Raw genomic sequence first — 19,080 nt, 5'->3', positions numbered from 1 at the left:
GGCTAGTGGGGCAGGTAGGGCTGCCAGTGACGGTCTTCGTTGTGGCAATTGCTGCTGTTGCTGCAATTGCTGCTGTTGTCTGGTTTTGATCCTTGTTGATTTTTCCTGGGGTTTATCTTGCGGTTTGTCTTGATCCATTACTTTGCCTCTGAGAACCAAGGTCACCTCAAAGTTTCAAGTTTGTTTTGCAGTGAAAAATAACAGCTGCAGTGGAAAGTCCCCAGTTATAACACAATGTTCCTCTAGGGGAGCAGAGTAGCAATTTGTTTCAAATTATTTCAACAGTACTTATTTTCTGAAAGTATCTCACAAACCCACAACCTTTCCAATTACTTCAGTAGTAAGAAACTGTAGCAAACTTGAGGGTTTCCTTAAAAAGTTACCATTTTCCTTACAGAGATCACAAAAGATTACAATATCTTTAGGCGATGCGTCACTTACTGTGCCCTTTATGTTGTTTAAAGCAGTCCGACATCAAGGATTGAGCGATGGTTTTTCTCCCCCCTCCACAACTTAGGAGAGGGTTTTTCTATTTGACAGTGAAATTTAGATCCTTTAAAGTCGTTTTTTACAGTTCACAGTTCCTTTAGTCTTTGCTTTCTTTCTATTTACAAGACCGGAAAGGCGGACTTCCTGTTTGCGCCTTACCGTTTCAGGTCCGAATTCAAGTTCAAAGTATCGATCAAAGTGCCAAATTCAAGTTCAAATACCAGTCAATCAAGGTCTTATTCCTTTGATCCTTTCAGTCTTTCCCAAGTTCCTACTCACGGGTAGATGTTTCCAATCGAAGTTTCACAGGAAAAAGGTCAGCGCTCTCCAGTAACTGCTGTGCAGCTTCGCTCCGCAGAAGTAGCGATCGACTCTCAGCACAGCGCTCTCCCGTCCCGCTCCGAAGCCCCTTACAGGGCTCCTTTGACAGTTCGGGGGGGCGCAAAAAGTGCCCGCCGAGTCCCACGGCCGCAGGCTTCTCCCGCTTGTGGGTTTTCAAAAGGGTCCCCCGCTTCGCTGTAGCGGTGGACCCGATTTCTGCGGGGCTTCTCCCTCCCAGTCAGAGGGAATCCGCCATTACCGATGGCGCCGCCTCCGGAAGTCTGGCGCCGCCTCCGGAAGGCGCCTGCTCTCAGCTGCATTCAGGACATTTCCAAACTTTCCACTGTTGCGAGTACATTTTCTTGGAAACAGTAATAACCACAGCAAAAAGTGTTATGTACTGAAGTTCTCACCCTGGGCCAGCAGGGGGATACTGTAGATAGTTTTCACTCAGGTCTGCATATGCAAATAAGGAATTGAAAGTGACGTTCAGTGATTGGATAGTTAAAGAAAATGGTTACTGTTGCTTTGTAGTTGAGCTCTATATAAGCTGGTTGGCTGAACCCTTCACTTCAGTTCTGTTCTGGCCTGTGAATAAGCAAGAGCTGTTTGAAGAATCGCTGTGTCGTCTGATATGTTCACCCACAACTTAACAAAAAGCCTCTTTTTTGTCTTCCCCTTTGGTAGGCATAGAAGAGCTAGGCATAGAAATGCATACTTTGGGACATGAATGTTATTTGCTTGTGCTTATTTTAACTGCTTGATATATTTTGCTGAATATTCGTTATTCCTCATGTCTCATAATTTATGGAAGTGTGTTGCTCAGTCACAGTGAGTAGTGTGAACATTCTGGGGGAAGGGAAGAGTCAGATTGCTTGGTAGCAATGGGAAATACACAGCACTCAAGCACACCAAAGTGAATGCTGCTGCTTTGTTAACTTCACTACCAGGATTGACAAATACATACACGTGGGAACAGTTACTGGGATTGGGAAATACCAGCTTATGCAACAACCCTGTGATTTACAGGAAGCATGACCTTTGCACTTTCCTTGTATGCGGAAGAAATAACTTGCTAGCTAACTTCCTCCTGTAGAAGTAAGTGTGTCGAGAAGTTTATTTCCAGACACCAGACTGAGTCATGGTGCGAAGAGTGGCGATTGTTGGAGCAGGTGTGAGTGGACTGGCCTCCATCAAATGCTGCCTGGATGAAGGGCTGGAGCCAACCTGCTTTGAGAAGAGTGATGGCATCGGAGGACTGTGGCAATTCACAGTAAGTGGCATAAACTCAATTTAAAGCTTTAAAGAAAGTGATGGCATTCTGCTGCTGAAATGCATGCCCAAAGCCAGGCAAGAGACAGTGGCCTTGCTTCAAAGTGGGTACAGGTGTGCATCACTAGTGTGGTAAACCTGCTGTGGAAGCATGTTTCCACATTTTGTTTTGACATTAGGCTTTTCATACTCTCCCCCTGTGTAGACTGACCATGTGGGGAAACTGGACTGTATGCACAGTTCCCACCTTTCATTTACATGCATTCATCTGAAGGTCAGAACGGAGAGTGCTGGTAAGTTACCGGTACTTTCCACACAGCTGGGAACTCTGTAAAAGAATAGTTGTACTTGCGTAAGTTCTATTGACACCCCGAATGTGCAAATTAGGGGCAAGAACAGTTTGAATAACCCTGCTTCCTCCCCCACCCAAACTTCATTCAGCTACACATTTTGAATGCATGAAAATGCATGTACAATCTTTTGTTCTCCACCAGAATCAGAGGAATCCTGTTTTGTGCTTCCTTTCAGCAGACACTGGCTTTGCAAAGTCCTAACAAGTTGGAATAGAGGTTATATTTTCTGAGAATCCTCTGGAAAAACAATCTCTCAAAGGACCTGTTGATGGCATTTTACCATTGCACTGTGGAGAGCGTATTAACTTATGGTGTGTGTGGTTTGGGAGTTGCAGGGTCAGGGGAAAAACAATGCTATCCAGGGTTGTAAAGACTGCAGAGAGAATAACTGGGTGCACTCTTCCCACCTTAGATCAAATCTATGCTGCCAGGTGCCATAAGAAAGTGGCAGAGATAGCGCAGGACAGTACGCATCCCGGAAATGATCTCTTTCAGCTTCTGCCTTCTGGAAGAAGGTATAGGGTTATAAAGGCCAGGACTAGCCGCCTGAGAAACAGTTTCTATGCAAATGCAATTCTGGTTCTAAATGCAGCATAAGGGGTCTCTATAGTATAAAGGGTAAAGGGACCCCTGACCATTAGGTCCAGTCGTGACCAACTCTAGGGTTGCGGCACTCATCTCGCTTTATTGGCCAAGGGAGCCGGCGTACAGCTTCCGGGTCATGTGGCCAGCATGTGGCGAACCAGAGCAGTGCACGGAAACGCCGTTTACCTTCCCGCTGGAGCGGTACCTATTTATCTACTTGCACTTTGACGTGCTTTCGAACTGCTAAGTTGGCAGGAGCAGGGACCGAGCAACCGGAGTTCACCCCGTCGCGGGGATTCGAACTGCCGACCTTCTGATCGGCAAGTCCTAGGCTCTGTGGTTTAACCCACAGCACCACCCGCGTCCCTCTCTACAGTATAGTGTATTTTAAAATGGGGTTTCAGAGTTTTTAGTGGTTTTTGAATGTTTTATATAGTTTTGTGGTAGTTTTATGTAGTTATGTAGTAGTTTTTTGCAGTTTTTATGTAGTTTTATGTAGTTTTTCACAGTGGCGTAGCGTGGGTTGTCAGCACCCGGGGCAAGGCAAGTAATTTGCGCCCCCTAACCCGTGGATTTTAGCACTCGAGTCTCTTCCACTAGAGAGCTGCGAGTGCGAGCGCCCCCCCAGATGTTGCACCCGGTGCAGCCGGCCCCCCCTGCACCCCCCACGCTACGCCACTGGTTTTTCAATTTCATTGTTCTGCATGGGACAATGACAATAAAGATATTGTATCGTATCGTATTGTATCGTAATCTGGTGGCATCACTGACCCACCTTATAGCCAAGGATTGCTAACAGAAAGTTATCAACACCCTGTCAAAACTATCACCCACAGAAGGTGGGTTTTTTGGTTGATACTAAGAGCCTAGGAAGCTGCTTTATACAAAGTGAGAACCTTGGTCCATCTATGTCAGTATTTTCTGCAGAGATTGGCAACAGTTCTCAGATGTCAGGCCTTCTGTAGGCAAAGCAGACGGCCACTATTCTCTGACCCTTCCCCTTGTAAAGTTAGTGTTGAAACCAGTGTAATTTCGCAGTGTAAATGATTTACTCTGGCATCTTACTTACTGAGTAACTGCTACTGCCACACAGGAAACGCCTCAAAAGGGAAGAATTGGTGTTTATAGATCGGTTATGACCAACACCTCCAAGGAAATGACCTGCTTCAGTGATTTTCCGTTCCCGGAGGATTGCCCCAACTACCTGCGCCACTCTGCGCTCCTGGAGTACCTCAGGGCGTATGCGAAGCATTTCTGCCTTCTTGACTGCATACGCTTCCAGGTGAGGGGGAAACTAACAGGCAGACATTTTGCAAGGCACAGGGCCAGAGAGTGCTCCATCTGTTCTAAGGCTCTCCTCCTGCATTGCAGGGGGTTGGACTAGATGACCCTTGGGTCCCTTCCTTTTCTTTTTTTAATTTAAATTGCTTTATTCATTTTACAAATAAAAAAAATCCATAACCAAAACAAATATAAATAATGGAAAATAAAAATATAAGCTCCACAAAAAAATGACAAAGGAAAGAAAAAAAGAGAAAAGAGAGAAAAAGAAAAGAAATAAAGAAAAAACACAAACAACAAATATTTTTCCATTACACAGAATCATTTCTGGACTACAAACCATATTTTATATTTTTAAAACAGTCCCATTCTTTTTTGACCTTATCTCCCAAGTGGTTTCTTATTAAGTCTGTCATCTTGGCCAATTCAAGGTATTCACACAGCTTAATTTGCCCTTCGTTTTTAGTTGATATTGACTCATTTTTCCAATATTTAGCTATTAATATTCTGGCTGCTGTTGTTGCATAAAGAGTGTTGTTGCACTCTTTTATTTTCTTTTGGAATGTTTACTGTTAAAATGCCTAATAAAAATGGTTCTGGTTTCTTTAGAAACATTTGTTTTAGCATTTTTTTTTAGTTCTTCATATATAATGTCCCAAAATTGTTTAATTTGAGGACAAGTTCACCACATGTGGAAGAAGGTTCCTATATTTTGTTTAAACCTCCAACACTTGTTATTATTTTTATTGATTTTAGCTAATTTGGATGGGGTCATTTACATAAAGTTCTCTTTAATCAGATAGAACGCTGTAAATTTTAAATCTTTTTGCCATAATTCTGCCCATTTTTCTATTTCAGTTGGGTAGCCAAAATATTGAGCCCATTTCACCATCACTTCCTTTACTTATTCATCTTTCAGATTCCAATCTAATAATAGTCTATGTTTTTGATCGTGTCTTTCTATTATTTAATATTAATTCTTTTTCTAGATCTGTTATCTTTGTATCCAATCCATTTATTTTTTAATCAGATTTAATTACCGTATTTTTTGCTCTATAAGACGCACCAGACCACAAAATGCACCTAGTTTTGGGAGGAGGAAAACAAGAAAAAAAATATTCTGAATCTCAGAAGCCAGAACAGCAAGAGGGATCGCTGGGCAGTGAAAGCAGCAATCCCTCTTGCTGTTCTGGCTTCTGGGATAGCTGTGCAGCCTGCATTCGCTCCATAAGACGCACACACATTTCCCCTTACATTTTAGGAGGGAAAAAGTGAGTCTTATAGAGCAAAAAATACGGTATTTCATTTAGGTGGTAAAAGTTTTAATTGGTTATTTTCTTCTTCTATTATTTTTTTATAGGTAGGCCAATTAGTTTCCATATTTTTCTTTTTCACTGCAATTGCCTCTAAGAGAGACAACCACCAAGGGGTTTTTGGTTCTAATAGTTTTTTATTTCTTTTCCATACTGCAAAAAGCGATCTCCTTATTATATGGTTAAGGAATCCTCTATGCATTTTGACTTTATCGTATCCTAAATAACCATGCCAGCCAAACCTATTGTCCCAGTTTTCAATGTCTAGTATATTGGCAGTTTTTAATATTATCCATTCTTTGAGCCATACTAGACATGCAGCCACGTAATATAATTTAAGGTCTGGCAGAGTGAACCCTCCTCTATCTTTTACTTCCGTTAACAATTTAAACTTAATCCTCAGCTTTTTACCCTGCCAAATAAATCTTGCCAGATCTTTCTGCCAATCTTTCAAACAATTTAACCCATTTATTATTGATATTGTTTGAAAGAGGTACAACATTTTTGGCATCATGGTCATCTTAATTGTGGCTATTCTTCCCCATAAGGACAAATTTAGCCTCCCCCAAATTTCTAATTCTTTTTTTATTTCCTTCCATGTTTTGGTATAATTATTGTTGTATAAGTTTATATTCTTTGCTGTAATCCAGATTCCTAGATATTTTGCTTTGTTTGTTATTTTTCACCCTGTCATCTTTTCTAACTCTAGTCTTTCTTGTTCTGCCATATTTTTCACTAATAATTTGATTTTATCTTTGTTTAATTTAAAACCTAAGACCTGACCAAATTCGCTTAATTTTACCAGTGTTTCTATTATACTTTCTGTTGGGTTTTCTGTCGTTATGATTAAATCATCAGCAAAAGCTTTTAATTGGTAAGATCTGCTGCTCAACCTAATTCCTTTTATTTTTGACTCCTCTCTAGTTGCTTTTAATAATGTTTCCAGTATTGTAATAAATAGAAGCGGTGATAGCAGACATCCTTGCCTGGTGTCTTTAGAAATAATAAACATTTCGGATAACTCATTATTTATTATGATTTTAGCTTTTTGGTTTCTATATACAGTATCGCATTTAACCCTTCCAACTCTACAGTTCTAATCTTGATTCTGTGCTTACATAAAACAGATTGTTTTTGCACCCTGTTTTCTTTTTAAATTTTCTTTTTAATTTTCTCATTTTACAAGAATTATCACATAGATAGAATTGCACAACAAATATAGAACTTCAAATCATTGACTGCTCCCTCCCTCCTTCCTTCATATGTAATTATCTGTTAGTGATTTAATGCCATGCAAGCTATCACAACACCACACTTCAAGAGGAAAACCACTTTGACCCGTGCTTTCTAGGCACAGAACAAGCAAAAGTGTGGACAAGCCTAGCGTGTGTCATTTGAGTTGCTTTATTCTGTTGTGTGTTGTTGTTGTTTTTTTGCTTTTACAAGACCACCGTATGCAGCATCAGAAAACACCCCCATTTCACAGCCACTGGACAATGGGTGGTTCATACTGAGACTAATGGGGGGCAGACATCAGAAATCTTTGATGGCGTAATGGTTTGCAGTGGCCACTATGCAGAGATCGATCTTCCACTGGATTCTTTCCCAGGTGCGTTTTGAATGCATTACCTGAAACAGCACATAAGCTAGCATGATTGTGTTCCCTCTCTCCTCAGGCAAAAGAGATGTGTACTAAAATCTCAGAATATCTGGTACCTTCAGTCAAAGGAATTAACCGTGCCATGAAACTTTTATCTTAAATCACTGATAGACAAGAGTTGCCATGTCTGATTGGTACCAGTGGTTGGCCTGTTACCAGGCAGTGGAATTTGAAGGCCATGAAGGGTGGCAGAACAGAAGGCACACCTGACCCACAGGGCACCATCAACAGGGAAGTTCTCCCATACAAGCCCCAATGAAATAATCACAAACAGCTGGTCATTGCAATTGCAAGGAGAAAGTTGCCATTTGAATTAAGACTCCCCATTACATCTGAGAAGATTTGATGTTTCTGTTGGTAAATTTGAAAATGTTTCTATTGTTTCCAACAGTCTCTGAAAAACTCACAAACAGGGCATGAGCTTAAAGTAATAATAATAATAATAATAATAATAATAATAATAAATAATTTATTATTTATACCCCACCCATCTGCTGGCTGGGCTTCCCCAGCCACTCTGGGCAGCTTCCCAAAAAAATATTAAAATACTGTAATACAGTATTTCCTAACCCTTTTTTTATCCCCAGCATGCAGCAGTCCGAGTTATACTGCATCTGAACATGAAGGTTCCATTTAGCTTTTATGGACGATAGCTATTGACAGACCGTGGATTGTTTTTTTTTTTTTTTAAATCCTCTATGAGAACTTGAGAATCTCCTTGTTCCATCAGCCCAAAAATCTGGATAGTTGAATTCAGATGGTACTCAGAGGTATTTTGCCTTGGAGTTTCCCCTTAGCTCTCACAGCTGACAGCCTTTGATACAAGGATATAATAAGATGGCAGTATACATCCGGCACTGTGCTGAGCAGCAGCTAAGGAGAGGGGGGGGGGACCTATTATCCAGTGGGAAATCTCTTGCGATATAAGGGTATAAAATCATTTCCTTCTTTCCCCCCTCAGGGATTGAAAACTTCAAAGGTCGCTACTTCCATAGCTGGGAATACAGAGATCAAAAAGGGTTTGAAGGGCAAAAAGTCCTTGTAGTTGGTGCTGGCAACACTGGAGGGGACCTTGCGGTGGAGATCAGCCGCACAGCTGCAAAGGTACCACCATCCTTTATGGACAAATAAGTGCTGAGCTTATTTCAGTCTTGAGTGGGAGATAAATCACATCATCACCCTGGAGCAATAACAAGAATAACGTATTTATAGAGTGCTTTCAAGTTTAGCCCTTACAACAGCCCTTTTAAGGTGGTTTTTAATTATTTTTACCAATAATTTTGTTGTTTTTGTGTTTTTGTAAACTGCTTTGAGGGCGGTGGTGGTGGTAGTTGTTTTTACAATCAAGTGCTGTAGAAATTTTAGGGGGGGGGACTAACTAACAGCCTTGTAAGGTAGATCATTATTATTATTATTCCCACGTTACAAATGGGAATAGGTGTGTTGAGGTTGAAAGAAGCAGCTTGCTTAAGTCTACTTAGTGGGTTTGTGGTAAAGGCAAGATTTTAACCAGGGACTCCTTGATTCATGACGGTTCCCATCTCTTAGCCACTGTGCTTCACAGCCAACCATTGCATTGTCCGGAATGTGCATATACTTCAAATTTTAGTCATCACTACCACTCGGGGCCAAGGCTTGTTATGATTATGGCAAATTCAGCCCTTTCCCATTGAGAAATATTTGTCCCATCCTGTCCCCACCCAGAAACTGCATTGGGAGGGAAGCTTGCATTGGTGCCAATGGAAGCTTCTCAGCTGATAAGATGCAGGTGGCGCTGTAGTCTAAGTCACCAAGCCTCTTGAGCTTGCCAGTTCAGATCTGTGTGATGGGATGACACCACTTAATCTTTAACTTTTTTACCTCTCAGCTGATGTAGATAGAAGCTGGGGAGGGAAATTTTCATTTGGAACATAGCATGGGGGAGGGGAGGATTAATCTCTCCCTCCCCATTCCCTGTGGTCCATCTCAAACTTCCAACCCAACCCTAGAGCTATTTACATCCTTTTTAAAAGTACTTGTTAATAGTGTTCACATAAGGAAATGGAGTTTCCCTTGGCCCTTACACTCTGTATTTTGATCTTGATCAGCCTCCCCCAGCTTAGTGCCTTCCAGGTATTATGGACTACAACTCCCTTCAGACCAGCCACTATGACCAGTGGCCATGTCCACACCACAGCTTGTTTCTTAAGGGTGCTGGGAATCATAGCTCTGTGAAGCTACAGTTCCCAGGATCCTTTGTGGGGAGCCATGTGCTTTTCTTGTATGGTGCAAATGTTGGCTGGAGGTCACTAAGTTGGGGATGGCTGATCTAAATGATCTTCAAGGCAGCTTGTTGTTGTTAGAAATTATATACTGCCCTATACCCAAAGGTATCAGGGCAGTTCACATAAAAATATCACAGTATATAAAATAAAAACAATAACCCAATAATACCTCCCCCAAAAGATCCACATTTTAAAAGGGTATGGGATGTTGATCAGCTTACAGCAGAGTATGCAATTCATACACAACTCTGGAAGGGTCTTGGTGGTGGGACATGATCTTCTGCACTCTGGTACTGCTTCCACCACTGTCCTTAAGTATCATGTCAGGAAGCACCAGATGTGATGCTTCTCCTCACAGAGGCCAGATGGAATGTGCTCTTGGCTTGATTTTTGTTGGTGGGGTAGCTAAGAGGAGAAAGGTGGTCTCTGAGCCTCTCCCCAGCCCTCTGGTGCTTCTGCCACTTTAAGGGGTCTGTAGAGAGCCCATTTGTTGCATTCCCTAGTCTGCACACCCTTCCACTTTTAGTGCCAATGTTGTTGCATTATTGCCCTCTAGAGGGGCATTTGCATTTCAACATTTGTGCTATAAAAAGTTGAAGGATTTCAGCAGGAAATTACGGGACATGCACTGATTGGAAATGTGGTTTTCCACCCTGAAACTTCTTCAGGAACAAACAGTATTGAAAGCAGGATGACATATAACTGCCCCATACTATCAGGAGCACAAACACTCATGAATGCACAATGAAAAGAACATATGGAATGGCTCTTGGTATGATCTTGGTCTCCTGCTTCATCATCTCATGGCTATTTCCTGAGGAGTTACTTTTGCTGTTAAGGTAATGATATTGTGTGAGCAATATCAAAAGGAGCTGGCCAGCCTTTGGGCCTTGGTCTCTTTGCCACTCCATCAGACCAGTTCTCACACGCTCTCAAATCATCTGCCAGGCAGTCGGCAGCACCCTAAGGATATGCTTCTTCACTTTGAATCCCCTGCAGGTCTTCCTCAGCACCAGAAGCGGAGCATGGGTGGTGAGTCGCATTTCAGAAGCTGGCTGGCCCGTTGACATGGCCTGGACAACTCGCTTTTATGGGTTAATTGAAAAGCTGCTTCCAGAAGGCACCATAAACAAGCTAATGGCAAAGAAGATGAATCGATGGTTTAACCATGAGAACTATGGCTTGATCCCTGTTAAAAGGTAATCTTCTGAATTAAGAATGTGCAGACAAGAATGGCCTGCTTACAGAAACTGAAGTTTTTGAGATTAGCATTCTTAAGTAGTAATTAACCTCAATGGGTGGACAGTATCTATTGGGAGGGGGGATTCATTTCCCAATGCATTTTGAGCAAATTTCTCTTCTTCAGCATCACTAGCCACAGTTGTCAAGGCACATACATATTGTCAAGGAGCTCACTTCTTGTTTCTATGAGTTACTTCTACAAAGAAGATCATTTTGCTGAAAGCTCACTGTAACTGCAACAGTGCACCGTAACTATCTATACGCTAGAGTGTGATTCTTGTCATACGAAGCTTTGCTGGATTTTCGTGTCTAAGGCGTTGAAGTACCCTTCAGTGCCTTGGACACGAAAATCCAGCAAAGCTTCATAGGTCAAGAATGAGTGTTAGAGCCAGTGCGAAAGGAGCACTGGCTTCTTGTAAGCCGTGAGAAAGGCATGCAGAGGACCCCGCCTCAGGCACAGGCACAGCCTTTCCTCCAACCCCTTAGAATGAGTCTTTCCCCTCCATGTTCTCATGAAGGTACCACAGAGTGCTTACCAGTCCTTTCTTTCCCGCAAGTATCACTCCAAGGAAAGTCCAACAGTGAGTCGAAGAATGTAAAGTGCTTCACAAAGCAGGTCCAAGCAGCAGCATTTAGCAAAAAGTGTCAGGCAGTTTTACTATCAAAATATTTATGGTAACTGGGGAAGGTGGCGGCCTGGCAGCATCTGCCTCTACTGAACCATCAAATCCCAAACAGGGATACCTGCTGTGGTGGATGACCCTTGCTCCGAAAGGCGGGGCTAAAATTAAAGGGTCCAGGAACTCAGACCAGAACAAATTTCATAAAATCATACACACACTTTACAAAAAACAAAACTATACAAGAGAGAAAACTTCAAATAATTACACAGATAAAAATGGCTCAGAAGGTAAGAAAACAAGAAACACTATCTTATACAGCTAATTAACACAAACACTTACACTTAAATCTCAGTAGGCTGAGCAATGGAACAAGATGCTGCCAAAAGCCCAAATAGACGCTGACCTCAGCTTGGCTGGCTGCCGAGAGCTCCCACCAATTCAGGTTTTATGAGAACTTATCGACTACGGGCATTCACCTCTTCCACCCAGTTGCCTGGCGGCTGCATCATATATCTTAAGGCGGGAGGTGAAAACATTCATCTATAATAATAATAACAACAACAGTTTACAGTTAGGCCCAAATTAAAATAACTGCCAACCCCAACTAAACATTTAACCAACCCCAACCCAAACAGGACCCCAAATTAAAACTGTTTAAAACATTTTAGCCAAATTGCTCCAACCCAAGTTGTTCCAGCAATGTCCCTCTGGCTTCCCAGGAGCCTCTTTGGGCTGTTCAGGATACGTGTGGGCCCCACCCTCCAGGCCAGGGGGAAATGGACCTTGCAGCAGGGAGCAGGTCCTTCTACTGTACACACGGCAGCAGCATCAATGTCCCTCTGGCTCCCCATAACCAGGCCTTGAGCTGACTAGACAATCTATGGTCTTTAAATATGTTTGTGGGGCACTATTGGTTTATTTTGTTTTATTATATCTTTTGTATTCTCATTTTGTATTTTTATGCTGTGAGCCGCCCTGCGATCTTCAGATAAAGGGTGATATGCAATTCTAACAAAGAAATAAATAAATTCCATGTATCTGCTCCTTCCTTCTCAGAGATCAGACCCTCCAAGTGTCCATATTTCCCGGAGACATCCCTGATTTAGAGAAGCCGTCCTGGTTTCTGATTGGGTCCCAGAATGTCACACTTTTCCTTAGGATGTCCCTATTTTTTTGGATAAATGTTGGAGGGTATGAGAGATTCAACTTGTAGAGGTCAGGGGTAGGGAGGAAACCAGAAGAATGCTTGTACACACCAACAACATATTTAACAGGCATGCCTATCATATCTCAGTGGCATAGTAGGAATTGTCCTTGGTAAAGAGGGACAGCTGGTAGTCACATATGGACTAATGGTGTTTCTTTCCACTTTCCGCTATTTAGCAATTCAGGGACATCTTTAATTTTGAATGAGGAGCTGCCTAGCTGTATCCTTTGTGGAACTGTGACAGTAAAAGCAAATGTGAAGAGGTTTACGGACACCTCTGCCATCTTTGAAGATGAAACAGTAGAAGAGAATATAGACACGGTCATCTTTACAACTGGCTACTCTGCCACATTTCCCTTCCTGGAAGAGTCTCTGCGTGATGCTTGCAGGAGCAGCACATCTCTGTATAAGCACATCTTTCCTCCTCACCTAGAAAAGCCCACGTTGGCTTTCGTTGGCTTTATAGCATTAGCTGGACCCATTCTGCCAGCAGTGGAACTTCAGGCACGTTGGATCACAAGGGTATTTAATGGTATGAATGAATAATTTTATTGTCATTTTCCAGTTTACACCAAGGGGAAGCACAACAACATTTAACAATGAAACAGCAATTGTAAGAAGGAACGAAGGAGAGGAAATGGTTGGCACTCCTCCTACGCTGTGACCTGCTGAGGCGAACATCAGATCGGGCACCCCTCCTGCTTTGCATAAGGATGGGGTAGACATAGGGGTATTAATTGGAGTAATTTGGCCTTTAAATAGTTTCATGTGTGCCAGATTAAAAACTCAAACTCAAATAAGAACCCTGCTGGGTTGAACCAAGGACTCATCTGGTCCAACATCCTGTTCCCACAGTGGCCAACCAGACGCCCACGAGAAGCTCACAGGTAGGACCTGGGTGCAACAGCAACTGGTACAGGGGTAGAGCATAGATCAGTCCTTTTCATCTCCATGCACAACACTGTCACCAAAAGTTACAGTATATAAGGCTTCAGCAGTTTTTCAAAAGTTAGGTTGCATTCCTCCTATAGAACAGAATTTCTTCAAAGTCTTTTGAAGAGTTTCTAAAATTTGCTAGACTGGGGTTGGGAGTTGTGGTGGCCAGAAAGGCATTTTGAATCCCACCCCCCGTCTAATTTGTTTGTACTTCTGCAAACCTTGGGTTCCCCTCAGAGCTGCAGACAATTTTTTTTGCATGTGTGTGGATGATGTCATATATGGACTTTATGCTACCACAACATCTAATTAGGATTCATCTCAGAGTTACACAACCATCCCAGTGTGGACTTTAGATTCCTCAAGCCTGACAGGCCATCTCTCACTAAAGGCAACTTGAATCAAAGCAGCAAGTGTACTTTCCTTTTATTGGCTGAAATACAGAAGTTCATATTTGTCATTTTCTTTCTCATACTCAGGGTCAAGTGAGCTCCCTCCAATGAGCAGACTGATCAGTGAAGTTGCTAAAAGGAAGAACGCACTCCTTAAAAAGTATGAAATGCTATATATTATTGTGCATGTTGTATGACTGTAATCATTCAGGGCTTATCCACACTTACCTTTTGCTGTGCTTTTTCCACACAAAGGTCCATGCTTTAATGCTCTGCGTGCAAGCGTTTTCCTCCCCCCCCCAAAAAAACCTGCTCTTTAAAGCTGAATCAGGGCAAACGTCAATCTGGGTTTTCCATGGATTGCTGTTTGCTCCAATTGAGCTTTAAAGAGCAGGTTTTTGCAGGCCTGGAAAGAGTGGAGGAAAGGCAAGTGGACCACAAAAGTGGTCATCCCCTTGGTCTTTTAAAATTGTAGAGCCTCCAAACTAACATTGCTTTATTCCATTGGCCCCTACATCTATAACTTTTGATTTTTGTTGTATCCAATTACTAGTTTTTCTACCTTTTAATGATATTCCTACCATTGCACAAAACCATGGCCTGCTGTGTTGTTCTTAAGCTGCTCATGTTTCTCTATGTCATAGTCCATTTTTTGGATCCATAACCCATCAGAGGCAATATGCACATAATGAACACTTTAACTTGCAAATCTAACAAAATCTAAGAATGGCACACCTTAAAACAATGGCTTGATTTTGGGAGTGGAGAAAGACTTGTTTGTTTCCCAATCAACTTTAATTGCACTACCTGAATTTGCTGATATGTGTCTGAATAAAAAAACAGCAGCACTCTAGAAGAGCCCTGAGCGGGGGGAAATATACAGAACTGATAATTTAATGGCAGAAAAGAAGAAGATGCCATAAGCCTGTGGAGTGCTTTGCTCATGCTTTTGGCAGGTTCAGAGATGACTTCAAAGAGTCAACCAAAATGGTCAAAGGCCTGGAAACGATGCCTTATGAGGAACGGCTAAGGGAGCTGGGCATGTTTAGCCTGGAGAAGAGGAGGTTAAGGCGTGATATGATAGCCATGTTCAAATATATAAAAGGATGTCACATAGAGGAGGGAGAAAGGTTGTTTTCTGCTGCTCCAGAGAAGCGGACACGGAGCAATGGATCCAAACTACAAGAAAGAAGATTCCACCTAAACATTAGGAAGAACTTCCTGACAGTAAGAGCTGTTTGACAGTGGAATTTGCTGCCAAGGAGTGTGGTGGAGTCTCCTTCTTTGGAGGTCTTTAAGCAGAGGCTTGACAACCATATGTCAGGAGTGCTCTGATGGTGTTTCCTGCTTGGCAGGGGGTTGGACTCGATGGCCCTTGTGGTCTCTTCCAACTCTAGGATTCTATGATTCTATGAGTAGTGAAGGATATCAGGCACCTTCCTCCCCAGATATTTGCTGCTACCCCATTTACCCATTTTCAGAAACAACATGCTATGGTCCCATACAACATGGGTTAAATTTTTAGAAACCTTCAGGTGGTTAAGGAGACCTCCTTCACTTTTTGCTGCTCCTGCTCTGATTGGCTGCTCTCTAGAAGTTTTTCATCCATGAAAATAGTGCCATCGTGTGGTTAAAGAAGAGTTTCCACCACACTTGAATTCCCAGTCTTTGTCCGACCACTGAGCAGAAAATACATGGTCATCATTATCATCCTTGTGCCGGATTTCGCCATAAGGAGCAGTAATTTTTTTGTCAGGAGCAAGATGAGAAAAAAGAGCAGATTGTACAAATGGTCTTCCTCTCCTCTCCTCTCCTCTCCTCTCCTCTCCTCTCCTCTCCTCTCCTTTCCTTTTTCGATTCCTTTATGCTAAAATGTTGTGGGTGAGAAATGGGGGAATGGCAGCATTATCAATAATTCCATTATTCCATTCCAAGAAACAGATGACCAGACTTCTCACCTGAACACAGATGCTGAACCTAATGCAGTGAACTACATTTGGCATCAAACAGGAAGAAGTTCATTTGCTGTTCAGACATATATCAGAAAGGCATTCAAGCTGCACCCTCACAAACTGGGCCACTGGGACAGTCTGGGCAGCTCTGTTAAACCTGCCCCAGCCCTTCGCACTATACTTCTGAGCAATATTCTGAGTATTTGCTTATGTGACCTGGGACTCACCTACATTAGTAAAGATACAGTGATTTGAATGTGCTATAAACATACTACACCAGATGGCACCAGAGAGCAGAAAATTTTAAAACACGGTTTTCCATAGAGATTTCTTTCTTTTGTTATGATGATCTAATTTCTGACTTACTTAAAGCATCCCGTCCCCCCCCCAGTTTTCTTACCATGGAGGGTTACTACTACCACCACCACCACTACTACTACTACTAATAATAAAAATAATAATTTCATTTCTATACCGCTTTATATTTTAAAGAAAAAATCTCAAAGTTTATGCACATTTAATACATTAGAGCATCAAATAAAACAATCCAGTATAAAACAAATTCAAGCTTCAAGGAAAATCTTTCAGATCCTTCTCCAAGAGACATTTTGCTTTCCCTGTATTTATTTACCTACTTAATTTATATAGCTGCCTCATAGCAGAAGTACTGTACGGAGCCAGTGTGCTGTCGTGGTTAGAGTGTTGGACTAGGACCTGAGAGGCCAGGAAGCTCACTGGGTGAGCAGCTGGAATACTGCAGAACCAAAAGAGGGAGGTAAAAAAAAAAGCTTCATCAAAAGCAAGCCAGGGGCTTCAGCATTGCCCCTGCGCTAATGGGCTTTACTTACCCCATTGAATTAGAAAAGAATTCAATAAACTGGTGGACCTCTGGGTTCCATTTGATGCCAGTGTTTTCATCCTTTTTTGATTCTATGATATCAGCAGCATGTCTGATTAGCTCCATGGCATCCTAACATGATTACATTTAGCAGTGGTCTCTGATTAACTAGGATAACTAGAGAAGGAATGATAAAGAGAGATAGCAGTCATTGAAGCAACAGCATAGGCTGAAAAAACAGCCTTCTAAAATTGCTATTTTTGAGACAAAGGTCAAATTGGAAAATACTTGGCATAATGCTAGGCTGTTGAAATTTGTTGGTGAGCACCTGGGTTCAAATCATTTCCTCAGCCATCAAGGCAATGGGCAAGTTGCTCCTTTCAGCCTAACTACTAGAAAAAATGACAAGTAAGGTTCTCCAGCATGTTGCCCCCACCTCCAGCCCCCCATGACACTGTGCCCTGCCTCTTCTGCCCCCAACATTCCGGTGTTTGGCTCAAAAGTCTAAAAGGGGCTTCTAACCACATTTGGCTAAATAGTTAGAAGCCTTTGTGTTACATTACCCAAGTTCCCAGTCTTGAGTAGGCTTCAAACTGCCTCCAGCCTCCACACTAAAGCAAGGAAGCATCAGAGGAGAGGAGAGGGCCTACCTGGTGCGCAGGATACAAGGGGGCAGAGCTGGTCCATGCACCCCCCCACCCCCTAGGTATCTTGCAGGCTCACGTGATCAGACTGTGTAGTACTACAGTCACCTCCGCGGGGGGGGGGGGGGGCTACAAGACAGGTGAATTGTGCTTACTGGGCCTTAGAAGCTTGACACTCTTCCCATTTCTTTTCCACTTTAGGGGTATTACTGATATTTCCAGCAAGAAAGACAAAACCAGGATAAGATTCGTCTCCTACATGGATGAAATTGCTGCTTGCCTAGGTGTGAAGCCCAATGTGCCATTGCTTTTCCTATCAGACCCCAAACTAGCCTGGATGGTCTTCTTTGGCCCCTGCACTTCTTATCAGTACCGCCTGACTGGACCTGGAAAGTGGAGGGAAGCCAGAGGTGCAATCCTGACCCAGTGGGACCGAGTTCTAAAGCCCCTGAAGACACGGGTCGTAGAAGACTCTCCCCGACCTGCTACAGTTCCCCACTGGCTTAAAGCCCTTGCCCTGCCCATATTTCTGGGGGCTGCCTTGATCATTCTTAAATACCCACCTCCTGCATGGCTACCAAGAACAAATGGATGGAGTGTATTAAATTCGTCTCATGTTTAGTGGGTTAAGCATTGTTCACAATGCCTGGTCACACCAGTCTTGAAAAATTACTCATGACCCAGAGAAGCCATGTGCAGAGAGTCAGGCACACGCACTGGAGCTGTTCTTGTATTTTGTGGGTCCCGTAGACTTGGGGAAATGATATTATAAACTTAGCATGTAGTTTGACTGGATAAATGTGAAGTCTTTATTTTCCAATTATTGTTTAATTGTGAGGGTGATCTCTGTGTTGTAACAATGTAGTCAGAGAATAGTTTACTGCCATGGTTCCCAAGGTGGGGCCCACACAGGGCCGTAGCTGGGGGGGGGGGTGAGGTGGGGCCCCGCCAGGGTGCAGGCGATGGGTGTGTGTGTAAAATAGGCTAAAAATATGTCCATAAATATTGATTATTGCCTCATAAGAAATGGTTTTACATAGAGGGTGAATTGAATGGGGGGCTTTGAAGGAGAGGCGGAAAGAAGAGCTAATTTGTCTGTAGCTAGGGGGCACAATCTGGACTGTTCTGCCAGGGGTGCAAGATCACCTACCTACAGCTCTGGGCACACGCCCCACAGGGGGGCAATTTGAGAGTGAGTTATTAACAGTGAGAGGACGCGGGTGGCGCTGTGGGTTAAACCACTGAGCCTAGGACTTGCGGATCAGAAGGTCGGCGGTTCGAATCCCTGCGATGGAGTGAGCTCCCATTGCTCGGTCCCTGCTCCTGCCCACCTAGCAGTTCGAAAGCACATCCCACCTCTGGCGGGAAGGTAAACGGCATTTCCGTGCACTGCTCTGGTTTCGGTGTTCCATTGCACCAGAAGCGGCTTAGTCCTGTCTGCCACATGATCCGGAAAAACTGCCTGTGGACAAACACCGGCTCCCTCGGCCAGTAAAGTGAGATGAGCGCCACAACCCCAGAGTTGTTCATGACTGGACTTAACTGTTAGGGGTCCTTTAACTTTTTTTTTTTAATTAACAGTGAATGGCCTTTTAGGCTGCCTCCATGTGAATAGGATTTCACTTTTTGAATAATAAGAATTATATGTCACAGTGGGGGGGGGGAGGCATCAGGATTTAGAGATGCTTAGGTGGGGCATGGTCCAAAA

The 19,080-nt window shown here is 42.9% G+C and overlaps 1 protein-coding gene across 1 annotated transcript; it reads left to right on the top strand.

Moving 5' to 3' along the window:
• Window positions 1-1,874: 1,874 nt before the first annotated feature.
• Window positions 1,875-18,171, top strand: LOC310765839 (dimethylaniline monooxygenase [N-oxide-forming] 4-like). The gene is made up of 8 exons (XM_083621411.1): window positions 1,875-2,083; window positions 4,114-4,302; window positions 7,061-7,223; window positions 8,236-8,378; window positions 10,538-10,737; window positions 12,787-13,142; window positions 14,026-14,098; window positions 17,574-18,171. The coding sequence occupies exons 1-8, from the start codon at window positions 1,952-1,954 to the stop codon at window positions 17,992-17,994; spliced, it is 1,677 nt and encodes a 558-aa protein (XP_083477537.1). The 5' UTR covers window positions 1,875-1,951; the 3' UTR covers window positions 17,995-18,171.
• Window positions 18,172-19,080: the final 909 nt, after the last annotated feature.

Source organism: Podarcis filfolensis (genome assembly GCF_964270895.1).
Source record: "Podarcis filfolensis genome assembly, chromosome: 6".
NCBI classification, from domain to species: Eukaryota; Metazoa; Chordata; class Lepidosauria; order Squamata; family Lacertidae; genus Podarcis; species Podarcis filfolensis.
This window is presented reverse-complemented; position numbering and strand designations above follow the sequence as displayed.